This window comes from Ochotona curzoniae, unplaced genomic scaffold (genome assembly GCF_017591425.1).
Source record: "Ochotona curzoniae isolate NIBS_2020 unplaced genomic scaffold, NIBS_Ocur_1.0 scaffold_3835, whole genome shotgun sequence".
Taxonomy (NCBI): domain Eukaryota; kingdom Metazoa; phylum Chordata; class Mammalia; order Lagomorpha; family Ochotonidae; genus Ochotona; species Ochotona curzoniae.
Genome location: NW_024467114.1, coordinates 6,075,466 through 6,098,427, shown reverse-complemented (window position 1 = coordinate 6,098,427; position 22,962 = coordinate 6,075,466). Strand labels below are relative to the sequence as shown.

The window sequence follows — 22,962 nt, the reverse complement described above, 5'->3', positions numbered from 1 at the left end:
GCAGGTGGAATTTTAGGCTAGATAGGGAAGAAATCCATATTGAGAGAGTTTTCTAAAACTGGTTTGGAAAAAAACAGTTCCTTTACCAGGTAAGTCAGTATCCGTGTGTGTGTGTGTGTGTGTGTGTGTGTGTGTGTGTGTGTGTGTGTGTGTGTATGTGTGTGTATGTGTGTGTGTGTGTGTGTGTGTGTATAGCGGGAGGAATCCTTAACTGCTTTGCTGTGACTGCATGTCTTTCTTGCTTTCTGCTTTGTTTCTCAATGTGCTTCAAGTATTCTGTTTTCTCCTTTCTGGCACACCTGCCTGTCCCTCCAGTCCTCCAGTTTAGCTGTGATTTCTAGGGAGTGACTCCTCGGTCTTTAAGGGGGAATTCTCCGCAGAACTGGACAGCCATAGTCCCCAAACTTGCTGGGCATCTTCAATGAATTGCCGCAGGCACTACAAACTGAACTTTATTATTATGCACTAATAATCTCCTGTAATCTGACCAGACCAGCTCCCTGGGCTGACTTCTTACTTCCCACCATGATGCCACCATTCTTCACATACTTGGGCCTGAGTTCTTGACTGCTTTTTATGTCCTTTATCACCTCGGTTGCTAAGTCCTGTAACTTCCCTCTATGAACCTTATGACTTGGTTTCTTCTTTTTTCTTCTCACGTAGACCCTCATCCCTGTGGATTTGCAGCAGCTCAGGTCTATAGCCTTACCCTAATCCAGTTAATTGTATACATTGCTGATGGTTAAATCTTCCCAGACCATACAGTTATTTATATCCTTGCTGAAAACCAGTTGGTTTTCATACCCCGTATTTGCAGGACCCAGACTGCCCTTCTTGCCATCTGTTCATCTCCACATCCATAATCATGCCAATCCTACCATAGACTTTTGTCCATATTGTTCACTGTTCTTAAAGATTTATTTTATTTTTATTGGAAAGTCAGATATACAGAGAGAAGGAGAGACAAACAGGAAAGATCTCCTATCTGGTGATTCATTCCCCCAAGAAGCCACAACAGCTGAAGCTACGCCGATCTGAAACCAGGAGCCTGGAACCTCTTCTAGGTCTCCCACATGGGTGCAGGGTTCCAAGGCCTTGGGCCTTCCTTGACTGCTTTCCCAGGCCACAAGCAGAGAGCTAGATGGGAAGCGGGACTGCTGGGATTAGAGCCGGTGCCCATATGGGATCCCAGCGCGTGCAAGGTGAGGAATGTAGCCACTAGGCTACCTTGCCAGGCCCTATATTGTTCACTGTTGTGAAAGGCACATTTGTTCTCCTTTTCCATACCTGTCAAGGTTAGATTTATGGAGCCCAGCCCTCTTATATTGAAACATGACTGCACACTGAAATACAGTGTGCCTCCCTATTGATCCCACAGACCTGTGATCATTCACCTTGTAAAATAGTTAGTATACATGCATATCTGACACAGGAGGGCTCTTCACAAACATTTGTGGAAAATGACTTATTAAAAAGCTATGCTATTTTTAAATCAAAACAAGCATTTAAAAGTTACATTTGTCATAAATTTAAAAACATTTTGAGTTTTTTTTGAGCTTCGCTTGTTTTCAGTATTTGAAAAGCAAGCCTGGGCCCGGCAAGGTCCTCGCCTTGAACATACTGGGATCCCATATGGGCACCGGTTCTAATCCCGGCAGCCCCACTTCCCATTCAGCTCCCTTCTTGTGGCCTGGGAAAGCAGTCGAGGATGGCCCAAAGTCTTGGGGCCCTGCACCCGTGTGGGAGATCTGGAGAAAGTTCCTGGTTCCTGGCTCCTGGCTCTGGATTGGCAAAGTACCGGTCAATGCGCTCAGTTGGGGAGTGAATCATCGCACGGAAGATCTTCTCTCTCCTCCTCTCTATATATCTGATTTTGTAATAAAAATAAATCTTTAAAAAAAACTTATCAAAAAATGAAAAGGGAGCATACATATATACACACATGCCCCCAAATTTCATCTGCTGGGTATTTCTCAGATGTTCACAACAGCCAATTTTGAGCCCGGCTGAAGCCCTGAACATGGAACTCAATTTAGATCTCCCATGTGGTTGTTAGGGACCCCGTTGTTTGAGCCATCTGCTGCTGCTGTCAAGGTGTGTATTCACAGGAAGCTGGACTGAAAGCAGAGAAGCCAGGATTCAAAGCAGACGTTGTAGTGTTCAGTACAGGTGTCCCAAGCAGTATTGAACTATCACGAACACACTCTCACCTCCATTTGCTTTTTGAAGCACTCTTTATGTGTGTGATTAGGTTTAATGCTAATAATAAGATATTAGAAATAACTGTAAGATATGTAACACTGAAAAAATAGTTGCACTCAAACAAATGTGCTAATACTAACATGGAAAATTAACCACTGTGTAGAGATTGTGATTAAAAAATAAGTATATAGATATATACACTTGTATATATCTATGCATACATAAAAGAAAGTCTGAAAACACACACAAAGAAAATATTGAGCAGTTGTTATTTGTATATGGAAGGGTAATTTTTGAAGGACTTTTATAATGTATTTTGTCCAATAATGTTACTTTTCTGATAATCAGGATGAGTTTACTGGGGTTTATTATGTAGCTCATTGTAATTGATACTTTAATAAATTGAAAATGGATTTTATGGGATCCAGGTAAGATTTTAAACAGGTATTAGTGTCAAGTATGCACAAATATATATAAATAAATATATATGCACACATACATATATACGTATATTCAGAGAGCTTGCTTTATAGTTTCTGTATATGTGTGTGTGTATATATATATATACATTCATACATGTTTATATTTTTGTTTGTTTATATACATCGGGACAGGGATGCCAGAAGAGCAATATCCTGTGACATAATTCCAATGAGGACACAAGTAACCCTCTAACAGATTGGTGTTTACTAAGTGTGGGTTTCCTCTTACATCTAGCTTCCTTAAGTTCATTGTGTATGCAAGCAGATGTTGGAATGGATGCCAAGCTGCATACACAAAATCAAAGTTAAGTTAGTTGGAGCTGTCTTATACTGAGCATGAATGAAATTCTTTGTTATGAATTTGTCTCTGAGAGGTATAAATGGTGTGTGTTCATTCTAGCCAACATCAGCATGTCTGAAATCTATGCAGAGCTGGAGAAAAACATGACCAGGTAATTAAACTTTTTTTTAACTTATCTTGGCTAAGCTTTTCTCTAACAGTCTAGTACAACAGTGTATAAAATTATGCATAAGTATTGTAGAACTTAGCTAGTTTGTCTTTCAGAAGGATACATTATAGGACTTTTTTAAGGAAAAAATTCACTGTATACAATGGGCTGAAGTCAAGGGTAAGCCTAAATCTTAAGTATGCTTGGCAAATACACAGCACCCAAAGTGGAGGAAGTGGAGGAGTTTGTAGTGAATGGGAAAATGTCATTGAATTACAGGTACTTTTCCATGGCTTTGTAATTATTAGCTTGTTTCTTAGATATTTTCAGACATGAAAGCAAGATCAGCTTTCTTTTACATTTTTAATTTATTTTCATTGTGTTTGCAAGGCAGGGAAAAAGACACAAAGATCTTCCATCTGTTCATTCACTTCCCAAATACCTGCAACAGCCAGGGGCTGGAGTCAGAATGCAGTGGGAGCTGGGAACTTAATCCGGGTCTCCCACACAGATGGCAGGGACCTGAACCATTGCTGCTACCTCCCAGAGTATGCCCTGGCAGCAGGCTGCGTCAGGAGCTGAGCTGGGACCTGATTGTAGGCTCGCTGATAAGTGGCAGGCATCCCAGGGTATGTGTTCATCACTGCCAAATGCCCTCCCCAGTACCTAATTTTGAACAATGAAATAAAACATCGAAAATAAATATAGTCATTTTAATTTAACCCCCATTGGGAGCTTTTGTTAATGATGTACGTGTATTGTAGCTCTCCCCACAACAACATGTAACTAGTGCTGAAAGGTAGGAGTTGGTGAGTGAGAGCATAATGGCCCTGCACTGTCCCATACCTGGTCTGACAGAGTTGAAGAAAACGGAGGCACTTGGAAGAGAAGATACTTTGAGATATACCTGTGAAAAGGCATTTTTAAAAAATGTTTTAGAGAATGGAAGAAAAGGCTTGTAATCATCATATAAGTGCGCCTATGTAGATGTACTTCGAGTCAGCACACACTGATGGTTGGGAATTACTGGTTCTCAGAGCACAAATTACACATGTTAAGTGGGGTTCCCTTTTAACTATGTCTTCCTCTATCTGTAACATTTGGGTGATACTTAGTGAGTTACCTATTATCCAAAGCTTAGTTTTCCAATTACATCTCTTAAGATAAATATGCTGCATATTACAAAGTGTGGCTTGGGAAAAGCCCTGTTTATCAAGATTCCTGATGTGTGGAGCACCAGATAACTGTAGCATCAGAGACACTGCTTATTACTTAGCTATGTTATAGTTTCTGCCCAGTTCATGCACACATTTTCCTTTGAAAATAGCAAGTAGTGGAACTTTGAAAATGCTAGAATCCTGTATTTTATTTTAAAAGGTTTACCTTTAATTTAAAAATTGTCTAGGAAAGCATAGGAGCTCTTGTTTTCAGGGATGGCATTGTGGTGTGGTGGGTGAAGCTATATCTGTGCAGCCAGGATCCCACAAGTGCACCTGTTTGTGTCTCTGCTACTCCCCTTCTGACCCAGCTCACTGCTAAAAAAGCAGCAAAGGATGACCCAACTGCTTGGACCCCTGCATTCACCTGGGAGACCATGGGGAAGCTCCTCCTCCTGACTTCTGCCTGCCCCCGCCTGGCTGTTGCAGTCAGCTGGGGAGTTAATCAGTGGATGGAGGATCTCTCTCTGCCTCTGTCTCTGTGTGTCTCATCCCCTCTCTCTCTTAAGTCTGCTTTTTACATGAATAAATATTTCTTAAAGTTCTTGCTTTTTTAATATGGGAATTCAGCTAGAAAGCATGAACTCAACATTTTTAGGTGCTGACAGGTTTGATTTTAGGAGTTGCATTTGTCCTTTATTGTTACAGGAATTTACACTGGAAGGTCTAACATTTTATGGCAGCTCATGATGGCCACTTTCGCAGATGATATAAAAATTGCTCTTTTAGTTGTCTAACATAGAAACTCTGTTGACAACTCACAAGGCCAGTAGACTATTTCCTTTTTGGATTCTGCTTACTAACAGACTGTTCCCAATTACTGGTGAACAGAAACCATCCCACAGTGCTTTACAGCTGGTGTGGATGCAACCAAGGTAGGTGGGAAGGCAGTCGTAGACCTCCCCTGGTGGCAGGATGCCACAGTACCCCACCTAGAGCTGACTCTGTGCCAGATCCTGGCCTGGGTGTATTTCATTATTACTCCTTAGTATTCTTTTCTTCATTTTGCCATAGAAAATGATGCTCAGAAAGGGGAGGCAGCTTGACTACAATCACAAGACAATTGAGTGAAGAGATGGAGTTTGAGCTGAAGCAGAAATGATTCTTACCCATTCCGCTGCTTATCACCTACCCTGTGATATCTTAAGGATGGTGATATATACAGATGACTGAAAAATTGAGAATGAGTGGTCTGTTTGGGAAGTGTGCCTGGACCAGAAGCTGGAATGTATGCAGTGCTGCTATTGTCTTTTAGATACGCCTACTACTACACTGGGATTGGAGCTGGTGTGCTTATTGCTGCTTACATTCAGATTTCATTTTGGGGACTGGCAGCTGGAAGACAAATAAATAAAATCAGAAAGCAGTTTTTTCATGCTATCATGCGACAGGAGATAGGTTGGTTCGACGTGCATGATGTTGGAGAGTTGAACACCAGGCTCACAGAGTAAGTGCTTCATTTTACATTTAATGGTCTTATTTCTTTAAAAATGAAATCTGTGTCACCACATAATTAGGAAAAATTAGTGTAATGTCACTCAGAAATTGTTGTGGTGCTAAATTCCTTCTGAGCTATCTTGTTGCTGCTGCCCTGGTGAGGCATGAGGGGACCTGTATGGCTAGCACTGAATGAAGGTTGGACCTGCAGAATCTAGAAATCCTCCGAATGTTTGCAGTCAGGTATAAGCAATTTGGAATTTCTGAGTGGAATGCTTTCTTAGCATGCTGTGTCAAGTTGCTGGAGCTGTGTAGATCAGAATCCTGTTGTGAATAACAGATACCCTACTAGGAACTTATAACCTGCCAGATAAGACAGAAAGCCTACTTACCAACTAGTGTGCTGCATACCCCAACCAAAACTAGAATCAGGAGAAAGATTCACAATTCTGAAATGCGTTTCTAACTCCACCCTCTGATCTTTCAGTGATGTTTCCAAAATCAATGAAGGGATTGGTGACAAAATCGGAATATTCTTTCAGTCTGTGGCAACGTTTTTAATCGGTTTCATAGTAGGATTTACACGTGGTTGGAAGCTAACGCTGGTGATTTTGGCCATCAGTCCTGTTCTTGGACTGTCAGCTGCTATCTGGGCAAAGGTAAGTGAAACTGGTGATTAAATTGTCTTCCCTCGACCCCCAATGGAAGGATGATATTATCACTTGCTAAATAACCTAGATTCAAATGTTTTGTTCAAGATCACCAGGGCAAAACAGAGCTAGGCATATTGAGTGCAGCCATTGCCAGGACTCGAAGCTTTTCTTGGCCATCTGATTATCCAGGAAATGATGAGAAAGAAAGGATTAGTTTTAACATCTCATTCTCTGCCTTCATAAAATGCATGCTGAACTCATTGCCTTTTCACTTAGCAAGAAGAGATTTAAGTCCCATGAAAGGCACATGTAGGTCTTGCAGTGAACAGGTTTGATATTAGCGGATTTTTTTTCTTAATTTACAAATTGATTTTACAGTTTTGTCCGCATTGTTAATGGCTCTATGTTACTTAGATTTAAGTCCATTGTTGTAAAACCATTTTAAGATAATACATTCTTTCTGGTTCCTTATGTATGTAAATACTTAGCCTCCAGTTGTCCATCTCAGTAAGAAAGGTGGGGTAGTTGGATGGTCTTTCCCACTCAATACACACACTTGAAGTGATTTCATGTAGCTGACTTTCCCTTCAAGATGGTCCAGGAGATTTGGTGTGAGAGTAGGACTGGTGGAGAGATTGGCCCCATAAATAGGTTTTGTTGAGATCAGCATCGTTTGGAGAAGCTGCTGCAGGTTTGTGTAGCAAAAAAGATGGAAAACCAGCAAAGACCAAGCCTAACATTGAGTAAGTTAAGGTGTTAGTGTTCAAAAGTTTTAGAGATGTTACCCTGGAAGATAGATATTATTTTGTTTTTGCAAACAAAATATTGAATGTCTGCTGTCAGGCAGATATATAGGATTGGGATCCTGAAGCAGAAGTATGATCTCATATCACAGAGGAGCAAACTGAAGTTCCAGTGACTCTGTTAATTTGTTCCTTGGAGTCACACAAAATTGAAATGAAGTTCCTGATGGTTATCGGATAGCTTAAATATTTAGCAAAAGCTTTGAGCTGTTAATTGATTTTTCTGTGTACTAGTATATTAAGCAAGTTAGGTGTGAGCTCTTCACATCGGTGTTGGTGGAAAAACTATCAAGCATATCAGTGTCCGTGCTAGCAAACTTAGGAAATTGGACCATAATCAAGTCTTTAAATAATTAATTATAGGTTGCTTCAGATACTACTTATTTAGTGAAAGGGATTCCTAATTGCTGGAGACCTAAGTTTTAATCCCTACACTGCTATAATGTTGATGTTGAGAAATCTCAAATTCTGTGATTGTCAACCATGTTAGAATAGAAACGTGGGCTGGTTTTGGGAAGCGTCTTAAAAGGAAAGCTGTGTTTGATGGGCAGTAGGAACAGAAGGAAGACACCGACATAGCCCTGGGTAGTGCCTCGGCTGTCAACAGCTTCCTTACTGTTGTAGTCTGGCAGGAGCCATAGCCTCACAGCCTGCCCCATCGTCATCCCTGAGATGTGAACAATGAGGTCAAGACCTACAGACAGTGTGGGAAGCAGCCCCATTTGGGCAGTGCCTGCCTATGGAGACAGAAAGTTGTCACAAAAAGGGTTTGGGAACAGTGCAATGATTCAGTATAGGAAAAAATGTGACTTAATCCACAGGACTGATTGACATCATGGAAGATGTATTTGTGTACATGACTGCTAGGATGGCATATATGCTAGTTGTCCTCAAAGTCACTTCACAGTGTAGAGAGACGGGGGGTTGATGTTGCTCAAGGAGAAAGGGCACAGGGGGACAGGACCCATTACAGGCCCTGGTGCTGAAGGCAGGAAATGTACAGTCCGTGTCCATTATGGGGTTGCCAGAGTAGTGGGAATGGGGGCACTTGGCAGGAATCTGAGAGTGCTCCAGAAGGGCAGGCCATGCTGCAGGTGGAGCTTCCCAAGTTACTACGTGTGTACACCCTGTGGGGAGCCAGCCTCAGTGTTCCAAACCCTTTTGTGTCTGAAAGCAGTGCAGAGCACTGGCAACCAGAGGGAACAAAGATGAAGCAGGAGGCAGATACACATGGGGTTAAAGACAACAGTTCTTCAAGAGGCTTCCTGGGGAGACAGCTGTGAACAGAATAGGAAAGACAAGCAATAAAGATGAGACCCCAGGTTAGCAGCATCCTCAGGGCTGGTCCTGCTGCCACTCCAGGTACTCTGCAGATGCTCAGGAGACCCTTGCTATGAGATGGCAGCAGCAGAGGGCTCACCTGCTCCCGAGGCCAAGCAAGGCAGAGCTTTAGTGATACAAGAAGGAGATATGAGTGTGAAACTTTAGCAACACAGCATGAAAAAACTCTTAATGAAGACCCCTGTTGAACATGTGACTAGAACTACCTGAGTTATTTATACAGAATGGGGTTTTAGTTTATTTGGTTAAAAACAAGCATTTTGGTAGTGACAAACAAGCTTTTTAAAAAGGCATTATTTTTCTCCATATACCATTAAAGCTTTAAAAAATTTTTTAATATCTGATCAAGTTGAGATTTTTGAGAACTTCATTTTTAATTTGTTTTAAAAGTTTACAACTTGACTTTTTTTTTTAAAAAAAAAAGGGCAAACTATGAACACACATTCATAAAGACATTAGGTAATTTTTTTGAAGTTCATTTTTATTTGCAACACTGAAAGAGAAAATCGTTCATCTGCTAGTTCATTGTCCAAAGGGCTGCAGTGTTTGTCTTGGTCCAGGCTAAAGGGGCCTGGGTCTCCGATGTGGGTGGCAGGAGCCCAAGCACTTGGACCATCTCAGATGCATCACCAGGGAGCTGGATTAGAAGTGAAATAGCCAGAGCTGCAAGTGCTCTGATATGGGCTGCAACAGTGCATGCGATGCCATAACCTCTGCCTCAGAATGTTGGCCTGATATACTTAAAAAAAAACAACCAAAGGATATATTGATATGGTAAGATAGTCAGCATAAATGAAACTTTCGCTTTGTGAAAATCAATTATGAAAGGGGAAAAACTAGGAATAAACAATAGCAAAGCATGTATCTGGCAAGGAATTTCTATCTAGAGCATATAAAGACCTTTCAAAGCACAGCAGTGAAGAAACATGCAATCCATGGAGGATAGGCAGACGTCATAGACATTTGTGGAAGACCTACAGATGGCAAGTAAGCATGTGAATTTTGCTCAGCATGGCTAGCTGTCAGTGAAATGCAAGTGAACACGCAGTGTTTGTCACTACACATCTGTCAGGATGGCTAAGCTTAAAAATCATGAGACAACACATGCTGGACACAGTGCAGGAAACTGAATTACTTGTAGATGGCTGGAGGGAACGTAAAGTGACTATGCCACTCTGGAGGGAGTTAGAAAACTCAACATGCAATCACTGTATAACCAAGCAACGGCGCTCATGGCCGAGTATCTAGGAAGAAAGAAAATTATGTTGACTTAGCCTGCGTGGGAGAATTTAACAGCAGCCTGATTCATAGCAGCCCTCTGATGGAGACAGTCCAGATCACCTTTGACAGATTAGTGGGAACAGATCACATCACATGTGGGCCACAAATGCTTGCCAATCAGAGAAAAGGAGCTGCTGAAAGGTGCCACAGCATGGAGGAGTTTCAGAGTTACCCTGTGAGGAAAAGTCGAATACTGAAAGGCCTTATTCCAGTGACTGCACACATTCCGAGGACGAAGCAATTCACAGCAGCAGATTGAAAACAGGTGATGGAGACACTCAGGTGGCTGTTGAATCTGAGACGTGGACCGAGGGCCCCTGCACAGAGCTGCTGGCTGTTCTGCCTCCTAATTATGGCAATGGCCTTGTGAATCTACACAGGTGATATTGTTGCTAAGCATACATCAGTGCATGGGGATCTGAGAAATTTGAGTGACATGATGAGTTACAACAGGCTTAAATTCCTCATGAGGCTCTTGTTCAGTAGTTTTTAAGATATAGCTGTTGGGAGGCATTGGATAAGGAATGTAGGAGGTTGTGTTTTAATTTATATGGTTGTATAAAAGACAATGCTTTTAAGTTCAATAGATAAAGCGTTTATTAATTAATAACAAAATAATAAACCTATGTCGAGAAATGGGATAAACATGATGACCTAAAGTATTACTTATGAGTAGATTACTTTGATTAAAACAAACTTGCCTCTGTGAGGTAGCTTCTAGCATATAGAAACAGTACATTTTGTTGACTCAGACATGGGTTAGCTTTATTGCAAAACCATCAGCATTTGGAAAGCATGGGTCATTGACATTTCATGTAGTTTATGTGGATAATTGTAACAATGGAAGTGTCATTCTGTTTTATACTGGAAGAACTTTGGAAGTTGGCTTTTCTTGGCTTTGAGATTAGATTCGAGAGTTTTCTTCTGTAACAGGCATGATAATCTTGAAAAATAAAAACACTTGATGAAGAATCTGCATGTTCTGCTTGTGATTTTGAGGATAGCAAGAAAAAAGGAGGCAGAGTTATTAAGTGTTTATTTCCCTTCATGCACCTATTCTTGTATCCATCACAATTCCTTATTTATCTTTGATATTCAGGCAACAGATAAAAACAGCTGAGTTTGTTATGCCAAGAAGAAATGGACTGAATTGCATATAGATGAGTCCATAATGCCTGCAAATTACTTATTGCATGCAATATTGTTTACTCAGACTGCCAGTCTAGGCCAGATGTATGTAATTTTTTCTTAGTTTCCCAGCTCAGGTTCTCTTGTCCCATCCCAGTTGATCCAGCTTAAAGTCCAGTGCACTTTTCAGTGGCTGGGTTTAGGAAATTTCACCCCTTTGACTGTCAGGTCAGGCTCTGAAGCTACAGGGACTCAGTCTTGACTCCTAGAAGTCTACTTAATACCGAGCCTCCTCTTGCTTCCATTTCTTCAACTGTAAAACAGGGGAAGTGATAACCACTTCAAGTGCTGTTGAGGAGCGTGAACCTGATCTCTGGCAGGAAACAAAGAATCAAAGGGCATCCACAAGAGGTCCCTCTCTGGGACCTGAGAGTGGGATTTCACCCAGGTGCACCTGTAGGGGAAGCTCTTTGCTATCCCTGGTGTTGGGACCTTTAAGTCCTATCACCACATAGTGCTGAGTCCCCCACATTCTTCTTATCTCCCACTTTAAGCATCATTAGCACTTACTCGGTTGAGTGCATATCATATATATATATATATTTTTTTTGCTAAGATGCCTGTTTTCTGTGTGAGCTTATGACTATAGTGTAGCATACACCTTTTTTTCCCTAAAATTTCACATCTTCCAGAAGTTAGCTGAATTATATTTGTTTGGAAGGCTCCCTGCAATCTTTCAGTAGGAAAATAAAATTTATACTTAATTTCAATGTGGAGTTTGGGATGACTTACAACATTAATGTATGAGAATACTTCAAAAAAGTTTACAGAAAATGGAAATGAAATGTTTATTTTTAGGCAAAAATTTTTTGAAATATGTATAATGCTACTAAAACATAGAACATGATGACCAAAGACAAATAAGAGACTTTGTTCTATAAATGCATTAATGTACAGGGAACATTTGTGTATATACTTAGGTTTCCTTTATAGAGGATAAAATTAACATTAAAAATACTTGTGTCTGAAATTGCATTTTTAAACAGATACTGTCTTCATTTACTGATAAAGAACTCTTAGCATATGCAAAAGCAGGAGCCGTGGCTGAAGAAGTCTTAGCAGCAATTAGAACTGTAATTGCATTTGGAGGACAAGAAAAAGAACTTGAAAGGTTTGAGTTTCTTTATTAACTTGATGGAAATGTTAACTTCCATGTTGCCTTGTATGCCCTTTGCCTTGACAATGTTAATTATTAGGGGTTTCTCAATACATTTGTTTCCTTAAATACTTCAGTGGTTATGAATTAATTATATTCCATAACCAATATCCTGGAGAAGTTGAAGTTCGACTTGAATTCTTTGTCTGTATCTCTTAATTCTAAGGATTTTCTGGAATTTTCTGCATGGACAATAATATAAAAGTAATGCCCTAAGTCTGAATCATGTACCATCTCCGACCCTATGTGCATGTGTATGCACACGTATGCACATGTTAAATTATGTGTTGATTCTCTAAGATTGATTGTGTATTTTGTGTGAGATCTCTGGGGAACATTATCACCTGTGGCTCATTTTTTATCTTGTACTCCTATTTCTTTGAGATATGTTTAGTGATTTGGAGGATAATAATAAGACCAAAAAGCACAATTATACAAATGTGCAGATTTTTTTATTGTGTGTGTTTAAAATTATTCTTGTATCTCTCCCCTTGTATTTGGATTTCTGAGAGTGTAGGTTGTAATTTATTGAAATTTATACCATGCATTAAATCTATTGATTGCTGAGCAAACTGGCGCATTTTCCATTAAAAATGAGTTCTGGTCCATTGAAACCAGAACATCTAGAAGAAGAGCTGAAAACTGATAATTACTGACCTACATATTAAAACTGAGGAGTTAGAAAAAAGACCTACTTTGTACATATATAAAAATTATGCATATCTATATATCTATATCTATATATCCATAGAGAGGCAAAAGTTAATGAAAACAAGTGGTGTGAGAATGGGCAGTTGGTGCTGTGTTTGAGATATTGGGAAGCATGTGTCTTCTGTCATCAAGTCCTACTCCACTTGTGGTTCTAGCTTCCTGTTAATATGCACACTGTGAGGTAGAAGAGGTTGGCTCAAATACTTGAGTCTCTGCCACCCACCTGGGAGAAATGAATTGAGTTCCAGGCTGCTATTTCCCCAACTATTGGAGGCGTTTGGGGAGCAGTGGCTGAAAGATCTTTGTCTCTGCCTTTAAAAGAGCATGAAAATAAAAGGGGAAAAATTAAATGAAATGTAAAAAAAAAAAAAAGGATTGGAAAATCTGTGAATTAATTGAAGAAAATAATTTTCTATTTTAAAAAAATATAGCTTTATCTCAACTTTTTTTCTTTAATTTTTACTGGAAAGGCAGATTTACAGAAAGATGGAGATACAAAGGGAAAGATTTTTCATCCACTGGTTCACTCCCTAAGTGGCCACAACGGGCAGAACTAAACCAGGAGCCTGGATCTTCTTCTAGGTCTCCCATGTGGGTGCAGGGTCCCAAGGCTTTCAACTGTCCTGCACTGTTTTTCCAGGCCATAACAGGGACTGGATGGGAAGTAGACCAGCCTGGGCATGGACCAGTGCCCATATGGGATCCTGGTGCTTGCAAGGCAAGAATTATCCAATTGAACCATCACACTGGACTCTGTCCCAACAATTAACAAATTGATGATATACATATATCCTAGAAAAAAAAACAGAATAAAAGAGAAAGTTGTGAGTGCATTTTATGAAATTATTGTAATAGGACAAGCAGGATTAATATGATAAAGGAAAAATTAAATGATAATTTCAACTAAATAGGTAAGTATAGAAATTTTAAGTAAAAAAAAATCATTTACTAAGCAAGTCTATGTGTGATAAACCAGGTTAAAAGAAAAGCTGTTTATATATTTTTTCTTATGAATGTAATGATTGTTTAGCATTAAGAAATCTATTAATATAATTAATCATAATAACAGATTAAACATTTTGTCTTAATAAAACAAAGCATTAATTACCTGTAATTCATGACAAAAATCAGAAAACTAGGAATAGGATATATTGCCTTAACCTAATAAGAGATCTAACTAGAGACCCATAAGAGATATACTTAATAGTGAAACGTGAAAAACATGCTAGCATTTCACATAAAATAGAATAACTTTTGGAAATCCCAAAAGCAAATAAAGGATGAAACCAATATTTTGCTAACATCATTTCTGCCTAGATTTGTAATAATATTAATGATAAGGTCAAAGTGATAAGACAAGATAATAGTGAAATAAAAAATAAATAGGATGTGAGCAAGCCTATCATGGTTTTCACATGATTACAGGGAAATTGCAGCAGACTCTTGAAAGTAGCAAAGTGCAGTGAGCTCTCCAGGACTTGATCAGTATTCAGAATAAGTGGCCTTCCTATAGACTAATGATGAGTGATCCACAAATTGTTAGTTTTTGTATGTCACCAACTCAGGGATTCATAGTTTACCCCCCATAACTCATCATTTCTGATGTAGGAATAAAGCCAACAACACATGCCATCTGTCATCTCCCCAGGGTCCTGGGTTGAAGTGTGCTTCTGCTGTGTAGCTCAAACTCTGTTAACTAGAAAGCTCCTTCAATTCCGTTGTCTACTAAGGCTGGTGTGGCTGCACACCTCCTCTCTGCCTGGACCCTGAGTTGTGGTTCAAGTCCTCAGGAGCAGTCACTCTTCCTCCCTCACTTGGTGCCATGATTCAGACAGCTGGGCTATCCTTTCTCTTGGTGGGAGAGAAGGACCCTGTGGGTCCTAGCTCCATATGTAGTGTTCTGTCGAAGTGCTATCCTTTTTTTATTAAGATTTTATTTTATTTTTATTTTATTCTTTATTTATTTTTTATTTATTTTTTATTTATTTATTTTATTTATTTTATTTATTTTTATTAGGCATATTTACACAGAAGTGGCTATATTTATTAGTGGCTATTTTTATTAGGCATATTTATCCTCAAGTGGCTATAATAGTCAGGAGCTGAGCCGATCCAAAGCCCAGGGCCAAGAGCTTCTTCTGTGTCTCCCACACAGGATCCTAAGGCTCTGGGTCATCCTCCTCTCTTTTATATATGGAATAATTTCTCCAGAAGATGGAAATTAACTTGAATTAATATTTAAAAGGGCATTTCTGGCCTGGAGCATTAAATTGTTGCCTTGGAAAATGAGTATTCACAAACCTAAACCCTGATGGCCTAATGTTCTACCCAGCTTTACCATGAAAAAAGGGGGGAGGGGTTACTTGTTTGAAACACAGATTTTGGGGGCAGAGAAGGAGGAAAGGTAAATAGAAGGGGAAGCAGAGATCTGTCTGGTGATTCGTTCCTTAGATCTCCACAACCAAAGTTCTTCCACGCGGGTGGCAGGGGCCCAAGTACTTGAATCTCTTCCACTGTTTTCCAAAGTACATTAGCAGGGAGTAAGTCAGAAATGAAGCTGCTGGGACTTTAAGTTCTTAGATGTCAATGTTCCCTAGCATACCAAGCACCAGCCCCATTGACCAAAAAAGTTCATTCATTCAGCAGATTTATCTAGCACCTACCAAGATGCTAGGCACTGTGTCTTGCTCTGAATTCTCAAAAATGAATTGGAAATCTAAAATCCTCAGCCAAAACAGCAAATGGGTGAGAGGGAAGGGAAAAAGCAAAGAAGAAATACATGGAAGGAGTCATCAATGAAATGAATTAAATGTAGAATTTTAGAGTCCTGTTAAAGATTTGGCATGTTGATGAGTGAAGAAGACAAAATGCATCTGTTCAGGGAAGGCCCTTTGAAGCCTGCCAGGGTGAGGGCAGGGCTGCAATAGGTGGGGAAGCCTCCAGCTCTCCAGAGGTGGCGGGATTTTGGTCTGTTATAGGAAATACCACGAAGTTTAAGTGAACAAGGGAAGGTTGGGACAGGCAGATACATAGTATAATATTGATGTGAGCTGTGGACAAGTTACAGCTTTAGTCCACAAGCACAGGGAAGCGGGTGCAGGCCATCGCATAACCTGTTATGGAAGGTCTGGTGAGTGCATGGGAGCTGGTAAGACCAGGTGGACAGCTGGTATGATAGTACCAGCCAATCGGATGGTGGTGGATTGACTGGAGCTGGGGGGAAGGTGACAGGTGCCTGGACTAGGGCTGGAATTTGGACATGGAATTGACAAGGCTATTCTTAGGACAATCATAAAGCCTTTAGTTTTCTTTCCAGCTCTTTTCCTTCCATTATGCTGTGCTTGCCATGGACAAGTAATAAAAATCTTATTTTTAAAAAAGTAATGAAAATCTTCGACTTTGTCTTCAAATTAGTGCATGTAGAGAGAAGCCAGCTCTCTTGAAAGGATATGTAACTGGAAGTTAAAGTGAATTTAATTCTGTAGTAGAGAAGAGTTTTTGTTTTCCTTAATTTAAAAATGTTTTTCTCTCATATGTATATCTTGCAAAGGTTGTATTAGTGTTGATTTTGATTTCTACTAGCTTAATCAAAATTGTTACTTGCTCTCTTATTTGTGGCTACTTGCATCACTGATACTTTTATAATATTTTGTAATATTCTATAAATACCATTGATTTTGTAATGTGACTTTAATACATTTTAGAAACTCCTACTTTAACTATCATTTACATATCAAAGTTTTTAAAAAATGGATAATTTTTAATATCTGATCTTACATGTGTAACATTTTATTTAAAAGTCTAGTTATAATCAAAAAGCCATTGGAAAAGGAATATTGTTTATGTCTCCTTCCTTCTTACCTCTTTTCTTCCTTTATATTTTCTGGTATCTGAATCATTTCTTCCTTATATTGCTTCTTCCTGTGCAATTGTGTCCCCTGGCTGCCTAGCACAACTTCCTATCAGTGAAATGATTTCTGCATAGCCTCGGTAAGCAAGAACTGAACTTCAGGAGAAAATATGAGTCATAAACATCAAAGTTCATTAAGTGTAACCTTGTATGATTTATGTCTAGTTATACCTTTAACCTCAGATCAACTGATGGTTATATATATATATATATATATATGTTTTGTACTGTTTGTATATAAATGTCAACCATTGAACCATGGTCCCTTGTTCAAAGATCATAAACTGGCAAGTTGGGGATTTACATTGGGAAGCCCGAAACTGTAATAATGTACTAATGTTTTATCACCATGATATTCTGTTTAACTTTGGCTTTTAGTGCACATGGGTGGGATATGCATTTCATTTGGTTTACTTTGTGACTGCTCAAGTAGCAGTCATGGTGTTAAGGAAGAATACATGCCTGTGTGTGGCAGGGCTTGTACATGCTGATGGACTCTCCTCCAAAACAGTGTAAGACTACAGTGTGAGTCTGTGAATCTGAGAAGTATTGATGAAGGAAAGCATTTGTAGGCATTATGTAGAAAGCATAAAGGAGGGGAAGACTTGAGGGATTATTATGTGTTTTTTACCAGAATAATTTTAGTTAAGTCCATAATTGTTTAAATAAACCTACAAAGAAATAGTTGTGCAGATTGTTGAAATTTTTTAAGTGTTACATAGTGATTCGGTACTATTAAAATGTTCTCAACACTTGAAACAGCACAGTTGGTCCTTGTCACAATCCCATAGGGAAGCCCAGAAGGGAACAAAGTGTTCCCAAAGCTTTCTTCAGCTTCAGAGGTTTCAATGATCCCTGGTGTTGCATACTTCCTAGTATTGTGTCTTCATTTTATTAATTAATTAAACATGCATGCAGATTTTAAAGGGAAGACAATTTTTCCATGGTTTCTTTTTTATCTTATGTATAAAACAACACACGTTATGGGAATTTGCTAAGCCTTTGTTTAGCTATTTTTACTGACAATAAGACTAGAGAAGGAACTTTGCAAGACCATCCTTCCCCTACACATAACATCATCTCTGTGAGCCTCAGGTTTCTGTTTCACAAAAAAAGGGCCAAGATTGTACCAACATTATGGGATTGATGTAGGAGCAGTCAGAGAAAAGACATCCATACTGCAGGGCTCAGAAACGGTTATGTTGTGCTGGCATATTTTCTCAGCTTTATATGTGATAGCTTTTATTCTTTCTTCCAGGTACAATAAAAATTTAGAAGAAGCTAAAAGAATTGGGATAAAGAAAGCTATTACAGCCAACATATCTATAGGTGCTGCTTTCCTGCTGATCTATGCATCATATGCTCTGGCCTTCTGGTATGGGACCACTCTAGTCATCTCAGGAGAATATACTATTGGACAAGTACTCACTGTAAGTGATGTATTAAGGAAAAATAATAACTAGGAAGTCAAATCAATTGATTTTTGGCTTACTTTACAAGAATATATTTTGAACAGTTTTTGCATGTACTGCTGTATTGGAAAAGTAAGAAGCAATGAGATGCCTCTAACAACCCATTTTGTGGTGGTTTCAGCAAATCTTTTACTCTGGTAGCACAAATAATAACCTTACCAGTCTCCCCAAGGCATGAGTGTTCATTTGTTTGTTAAGGTTTTGCCACACTTGGTGTTAAGCATTTCACTTTTACTTTTCGATTTACTGTTCACAACCACAAATGACAAAAATCACATTTTAGCTTTTTCTCACACTTTTAACATCTTTGGAATGACAGATAATCCATCTCAGATTCATGGTAGTATAAATCGTTACTCTTATTAAAGAATACTGTTTGGAAATTTCTTACATTTTAGGCCTTTAAGAAATTATTTGGAGACAGAGGCAAAGACAGCACCTGTCTACTGGCTTACTTCAAGATTCGCTCCATGTCATGGCTGGGCTGAGGCTGGAGCTGGGCCTAGATGTCCCCTCTGGGTGGCAGGGACATAACTGCTGGAGCCATTGCTTCAGCCTCCAGGGTCTGCATTAGCACGGACCTGAAACTGAGACAGAACTGGGACTCCAGTGCGGTCAGTTCAGTGTGGGATATGGGCGTCTTTACCAGCAGACCGATGCCCAGCCTTGTACAGTAGACCTTTGAACAAGCATGGAAGCATGCTGGTTGACTATCTTGTTGTATTTAAAGATGATGAAGCAATCTGTAATCCAAGTTCTATCTAAATTTAGATAACAAAGTACATGCTATTAGAAGTGACTCATTTTTTCGTCATAAGCAAGTATACATGAATTGAGTCAGTAAAAGACTTTATTTTGTTGAATCCTTAAAAATGATTCCATTTGTCAGAACCAGGTTTATAATATGCATATTAAAATGGACTCTTTCTTTCCTTCCTTTTCTCCCTCCATCCCTTCCTTCTCCGTGCTCTCTCTTTCCTTCCTTCTTCAAGGTTTATTTATTTAAAAGAGTTACAAGAGAACAGGGAAAGACAGATTTTCCCATTTGCCGATCTACCATCCAGATGGTTGAAATGACCACAGCTGGGCCAGGACAAAGCTGCGAGTCTGGACCAAGGAGCCTCATCTTGAGTCTCATATATGGGCAGCAGAGACCTGAATGCTTGGGCCATCCTCTGTTGCTTTCTCTAGGCCATTAGCAGTGACTGAACTGAAGGTGGAACTACTGAGGCACAAACTAGTGCCCATATGGGATGCTGGCATTGGAGGCGATGGAATTTTCCCATGAGCCCGCAATGTCAGCCCCTCTTGTTTTTTCAAACTATATGTCATCAATGTTCATGTGGCAGTTTTGTTAGGAATGACTTCTACCCAAAAGGTTTTTTCTAATATGGTGATGCTATGGCTGACATATATTCTATGTAAGTAATTCAAATCCCCAAACACTAAATTCCACATCTACCTCACGAACTGGAAGCATCTAGGCTATTAAGTGTGGGGTTTGATAACAGTCCCAGTAGATTCAAACTCTAGCTGTGCCACCTGATGGCCACTGTGATTTGCAGTAGCTCTTTACACTGCAAGCCTCCATTTGCTCCAAAGACACGTGCAAGTGATCATGTGCCTTCACTTTCAGCATTGTTGCAAGGCCTGACTGAGATGATGGTTGTGAAATCACTCCACAGAGCTCCCTCTGTGGAGGCAGCAGGTGGTTTAATTCCTTGTGATGTATGAAAAAGCAAGCAGTGAGATGGATTTCCTTCAACCCCAAAGAGAAACAGTACTGTTTACAGTTAAGAAACTGAATTGCATTTGCTGTTTCTCAGTCTTCACAGAACATGGGATATGGTGAGGGGTGGGAGGGCAACCTAATGGAGAGTCATGCCAGACGGATACATGTGCTTTATAATTTATAGTAGTTTTTCATAGGTGACTTCATCTGATGTACTATATAGGGAAAGCAGAATCTTGTCTGTTTTTGCAAATGAAGGAATTGAAGCCCAGAGTATGTTAAGATTATGTAGCAGTTGTAGATCCTAATCTAGGAGTCAGACCTGGGTCATTGATCTTCCCTCTAGAGTTTGTTTCTGTCTTACTGCTCTTAGTGTCTCAATAAATTCTTAGCCATTGGAGAAACATAAAAATAATCCGTTACAATATTTGACTGTGTAGAACTTACTCTATTGTTTCTCTGAGTAACAGAAACTGATTTATCATTTCTGAAAGTCCATGAAAGTGTTTGAACTTTTAAATATATTTTAGGCTTACTTTAAAATCTGTATTATTTTTAATTGATAAGTTGTATTAAATCTTGTGATGTTTTTCTATGTATATAAAATGATTCAGTGAAGTTAATTCATAAATCTGCCACTTCACTTCCTTGACATTTATAACAATGACGTTATTTGATTACTTTCTTGGTTATTAGCTTTTAAAATGTCTCTTACACAAAGTGTTCATATGCTGTCTTGCCATTTAGAAACTGAATTAGAAGTCATTGAAAGAAAAATGAAGTACGAAAAAGGTTGTATTATGCACTAAGTAACTTGATTTTTTTTCCTTTGTATGCCTCAGGTCTTCTTTTCAGTATTAATTGGAGCTTTTAGTATTGGCCAGGCATCTCCAAATATTGAAGCATTTGCAAATGCAAGAGGAGCAGCTTATGAAGTCTTCAAGATCATCGATAATGTAAGTCAGGGAAGGCTGTTGATCTGTGCATCTAAAATTTTTTTCAATCAAGAGTCAGTTTCTTTATCATTTTATTCAGGTCTTTATGACATGTCACTAAAATAAGTATTACAACTTCATTACCCCTTTATTTTGTTCAGGAGCCAAGCATTGACAGCTATTCAGAGAATGGACATAAGCCAGATAATATTAAGGGAAATTTGGAATTTAGAAATGTTCACTTCAGCTACCCTTCTCGGAAAGAAGTCAAGGTATAGTGATCTCTGCTCAGTCAGTGACGACACAGTCTATTGAAGAGAGAGGTTGGAAAATTTTTTAAAAACTGTGTTTAAATCTAATAATCAATTTGAACTGTTAGTTCATAGACCCATGTGAGTTAATCACCTTCAGACCCATCTTTCTCATTGTCCTTGTAGATCTTAAAGGGCCTTAACCTGAAGGTGCAGAGTGGACAGACAGTGGCCCTGGTGGGCAACAGCGGCTGCGGGAAGAGCACCACCATCCAGCTAATGCAGAGACTCTATGACCCCACGGAGGGCGTGGTGAGATGACCAGACAGGGCAGTCACTGTCGCAGATGGTTCTGATGCTGTTCCCACCTCCCGGGAGTGACCGTCCCTCTGCCTCCTCATTTCAGGTCAGCATCGATGGACAGGACATCAGAACCATGAACGTCCGATACCTGCGGGAAATCACGGGCGTGGTGAGTCAGGAGCCTGTGCTGTTTGCCACCACCATAGCAGAAAACATCCGCTACGGCCGTGAGAATGTCACCATGGAGGACATTGAAAGAGCTGTCAAGGAAGCCAATGCCTACGACTTCATCATGAAACTGCCTCATGTGAGTCCTCCCTTCTGTCTCAGGTGCCAGGAGCAAAGAACTAGCCCAGGGGTAGGAGGCTAGCGACTGCTTCCAGAAGGAAGACTCAGTATACCTTGATTTAGGGGATATTATGTTTCAAAGCTGAGGTTGGTTGTCCCTGAGTTTTAAATATATGGGACCCTTATGCTGTTCATGGGATTATGTACCACTTTACAGTGGAACCTGAGGCGGCATGTTCTTTTGCTGAATCCTCTCACATTGTCTGTGGCAGAAATTCGACACGCTGGTTGGAGAGAGAGGGGCACAGCTGAGCGGTGGCCAGAAACAGAGAATCGCCATTGCCCGTGCCCTGGTCCGCAACCCAAAGATCCTCCTGCTGGATGAGGCCACGTCAGCCTTGGATACAGAGAGTGAAGCTGTCGTTCAGGTGGCTCTGGATAAGGTGTGTGAGCTGCAGTTCAGCCTGATGAAAGGGCACCGAAACCCTCCACTGTTAATCTTTCCTACTGTGGGTCTCAGGAGAGGAAATTTGTGGCAGCTTTTAAATAATTTTTTTTAGCTAGCATTAGGCTTCTTTGAAGACCCTCTCCATCTTCCTACTCAATTCCTGATTGTATCTCCAATTTTTAAAGTGATGATTAGTAAATTATTATCTAAAAACTCTTGAAGTTCCTTTAAACAACAAAAAATACACAGATGACAAATAGTCTCCATCATGAATGTGACTGTAGGTTTTGACAGCTTCTGATGTTATCAATATGGAGGCATTTCTAAGGTAGTAAATGCCACTTTAAGAGTGTGGGACAAAAAACCTCCCAACCCCAGGAGGACAAAGAGCCAATGACTTGGGAAAGCTGCCTAAGCTGTGAGGTCTTTGGTTACTCAGTCTCATGGCCGTTCTCATGTCCTGTGATTCTTTCGCTAAGCTGGGTACCTGCTGCACCAGGCCAGCTCCATGAGATCAGAGGGTGACTCTTCTGATCACAAGTGCTGTAAATCACAATGTCTTAGCAGAGCTCCAAGATGAACCTGTGTTATTCCAGCTCTCTCCCTGTCTGATAAAACAACACTGCATGTTCCTCTCAACATCCTGTCTGTGTGCTCAGTAGATGGTTGAGGAAGGAAAAAGCAACTCGCCAAACACTGTGTG

General features: G+C 39.8%; 1 protein-coding gene across 1 annotated transcript in view; it reads left to right on the top strand.

Moving 5' to 3' along the window:
* Window positions 1-22,962, top strand: part of ABCB1 (ATP binding cassette subfamily B member 1) — a 69,503-nt gene that overhangs the window by 14,738 nt on the left and 31,803 nt on the right. The window contains exons 5-14 of the mRNA XM_040964862.1: window positions 3,085-3,136; window positions 5,606-5,797; window positions 6,275-6,446; window positions 12,040-12,164; window positions 18,089-18,260; window positions 20,877-20,990; window positions 21,131-21,241; window positions 21,407-21,532; window positions 21,627-21,830; window positions 22,084-22,254. Of these exons, the coding sequence (XP_040820796.1) occupies window positions 3,085-3,136; window positions 5,606-5,797; window positions 6,275-6,446; window positions 12,040-12,164; window positions 18,089-18,260; window positions 20,877-20,990; window positions 21,131-21,241; window positions 21,407-21,532; window positions 21,627-21,830; window positions 22,084-22,254 (1,439 nt within the window). The remainder of the gene's footprint in view (window positions 1-3,084; window positions 3,137-5,605; window positions 5,798-6,274; window positions 6,447-12,039; window positions 12,165-18,088; window positions 18,261-20,876; window positions 20,991-21,130; window positions 21,242-21,406; window positions 21,533-21,626; window positions 21,831-22,083; window positions 22,255-22,962) is intronic.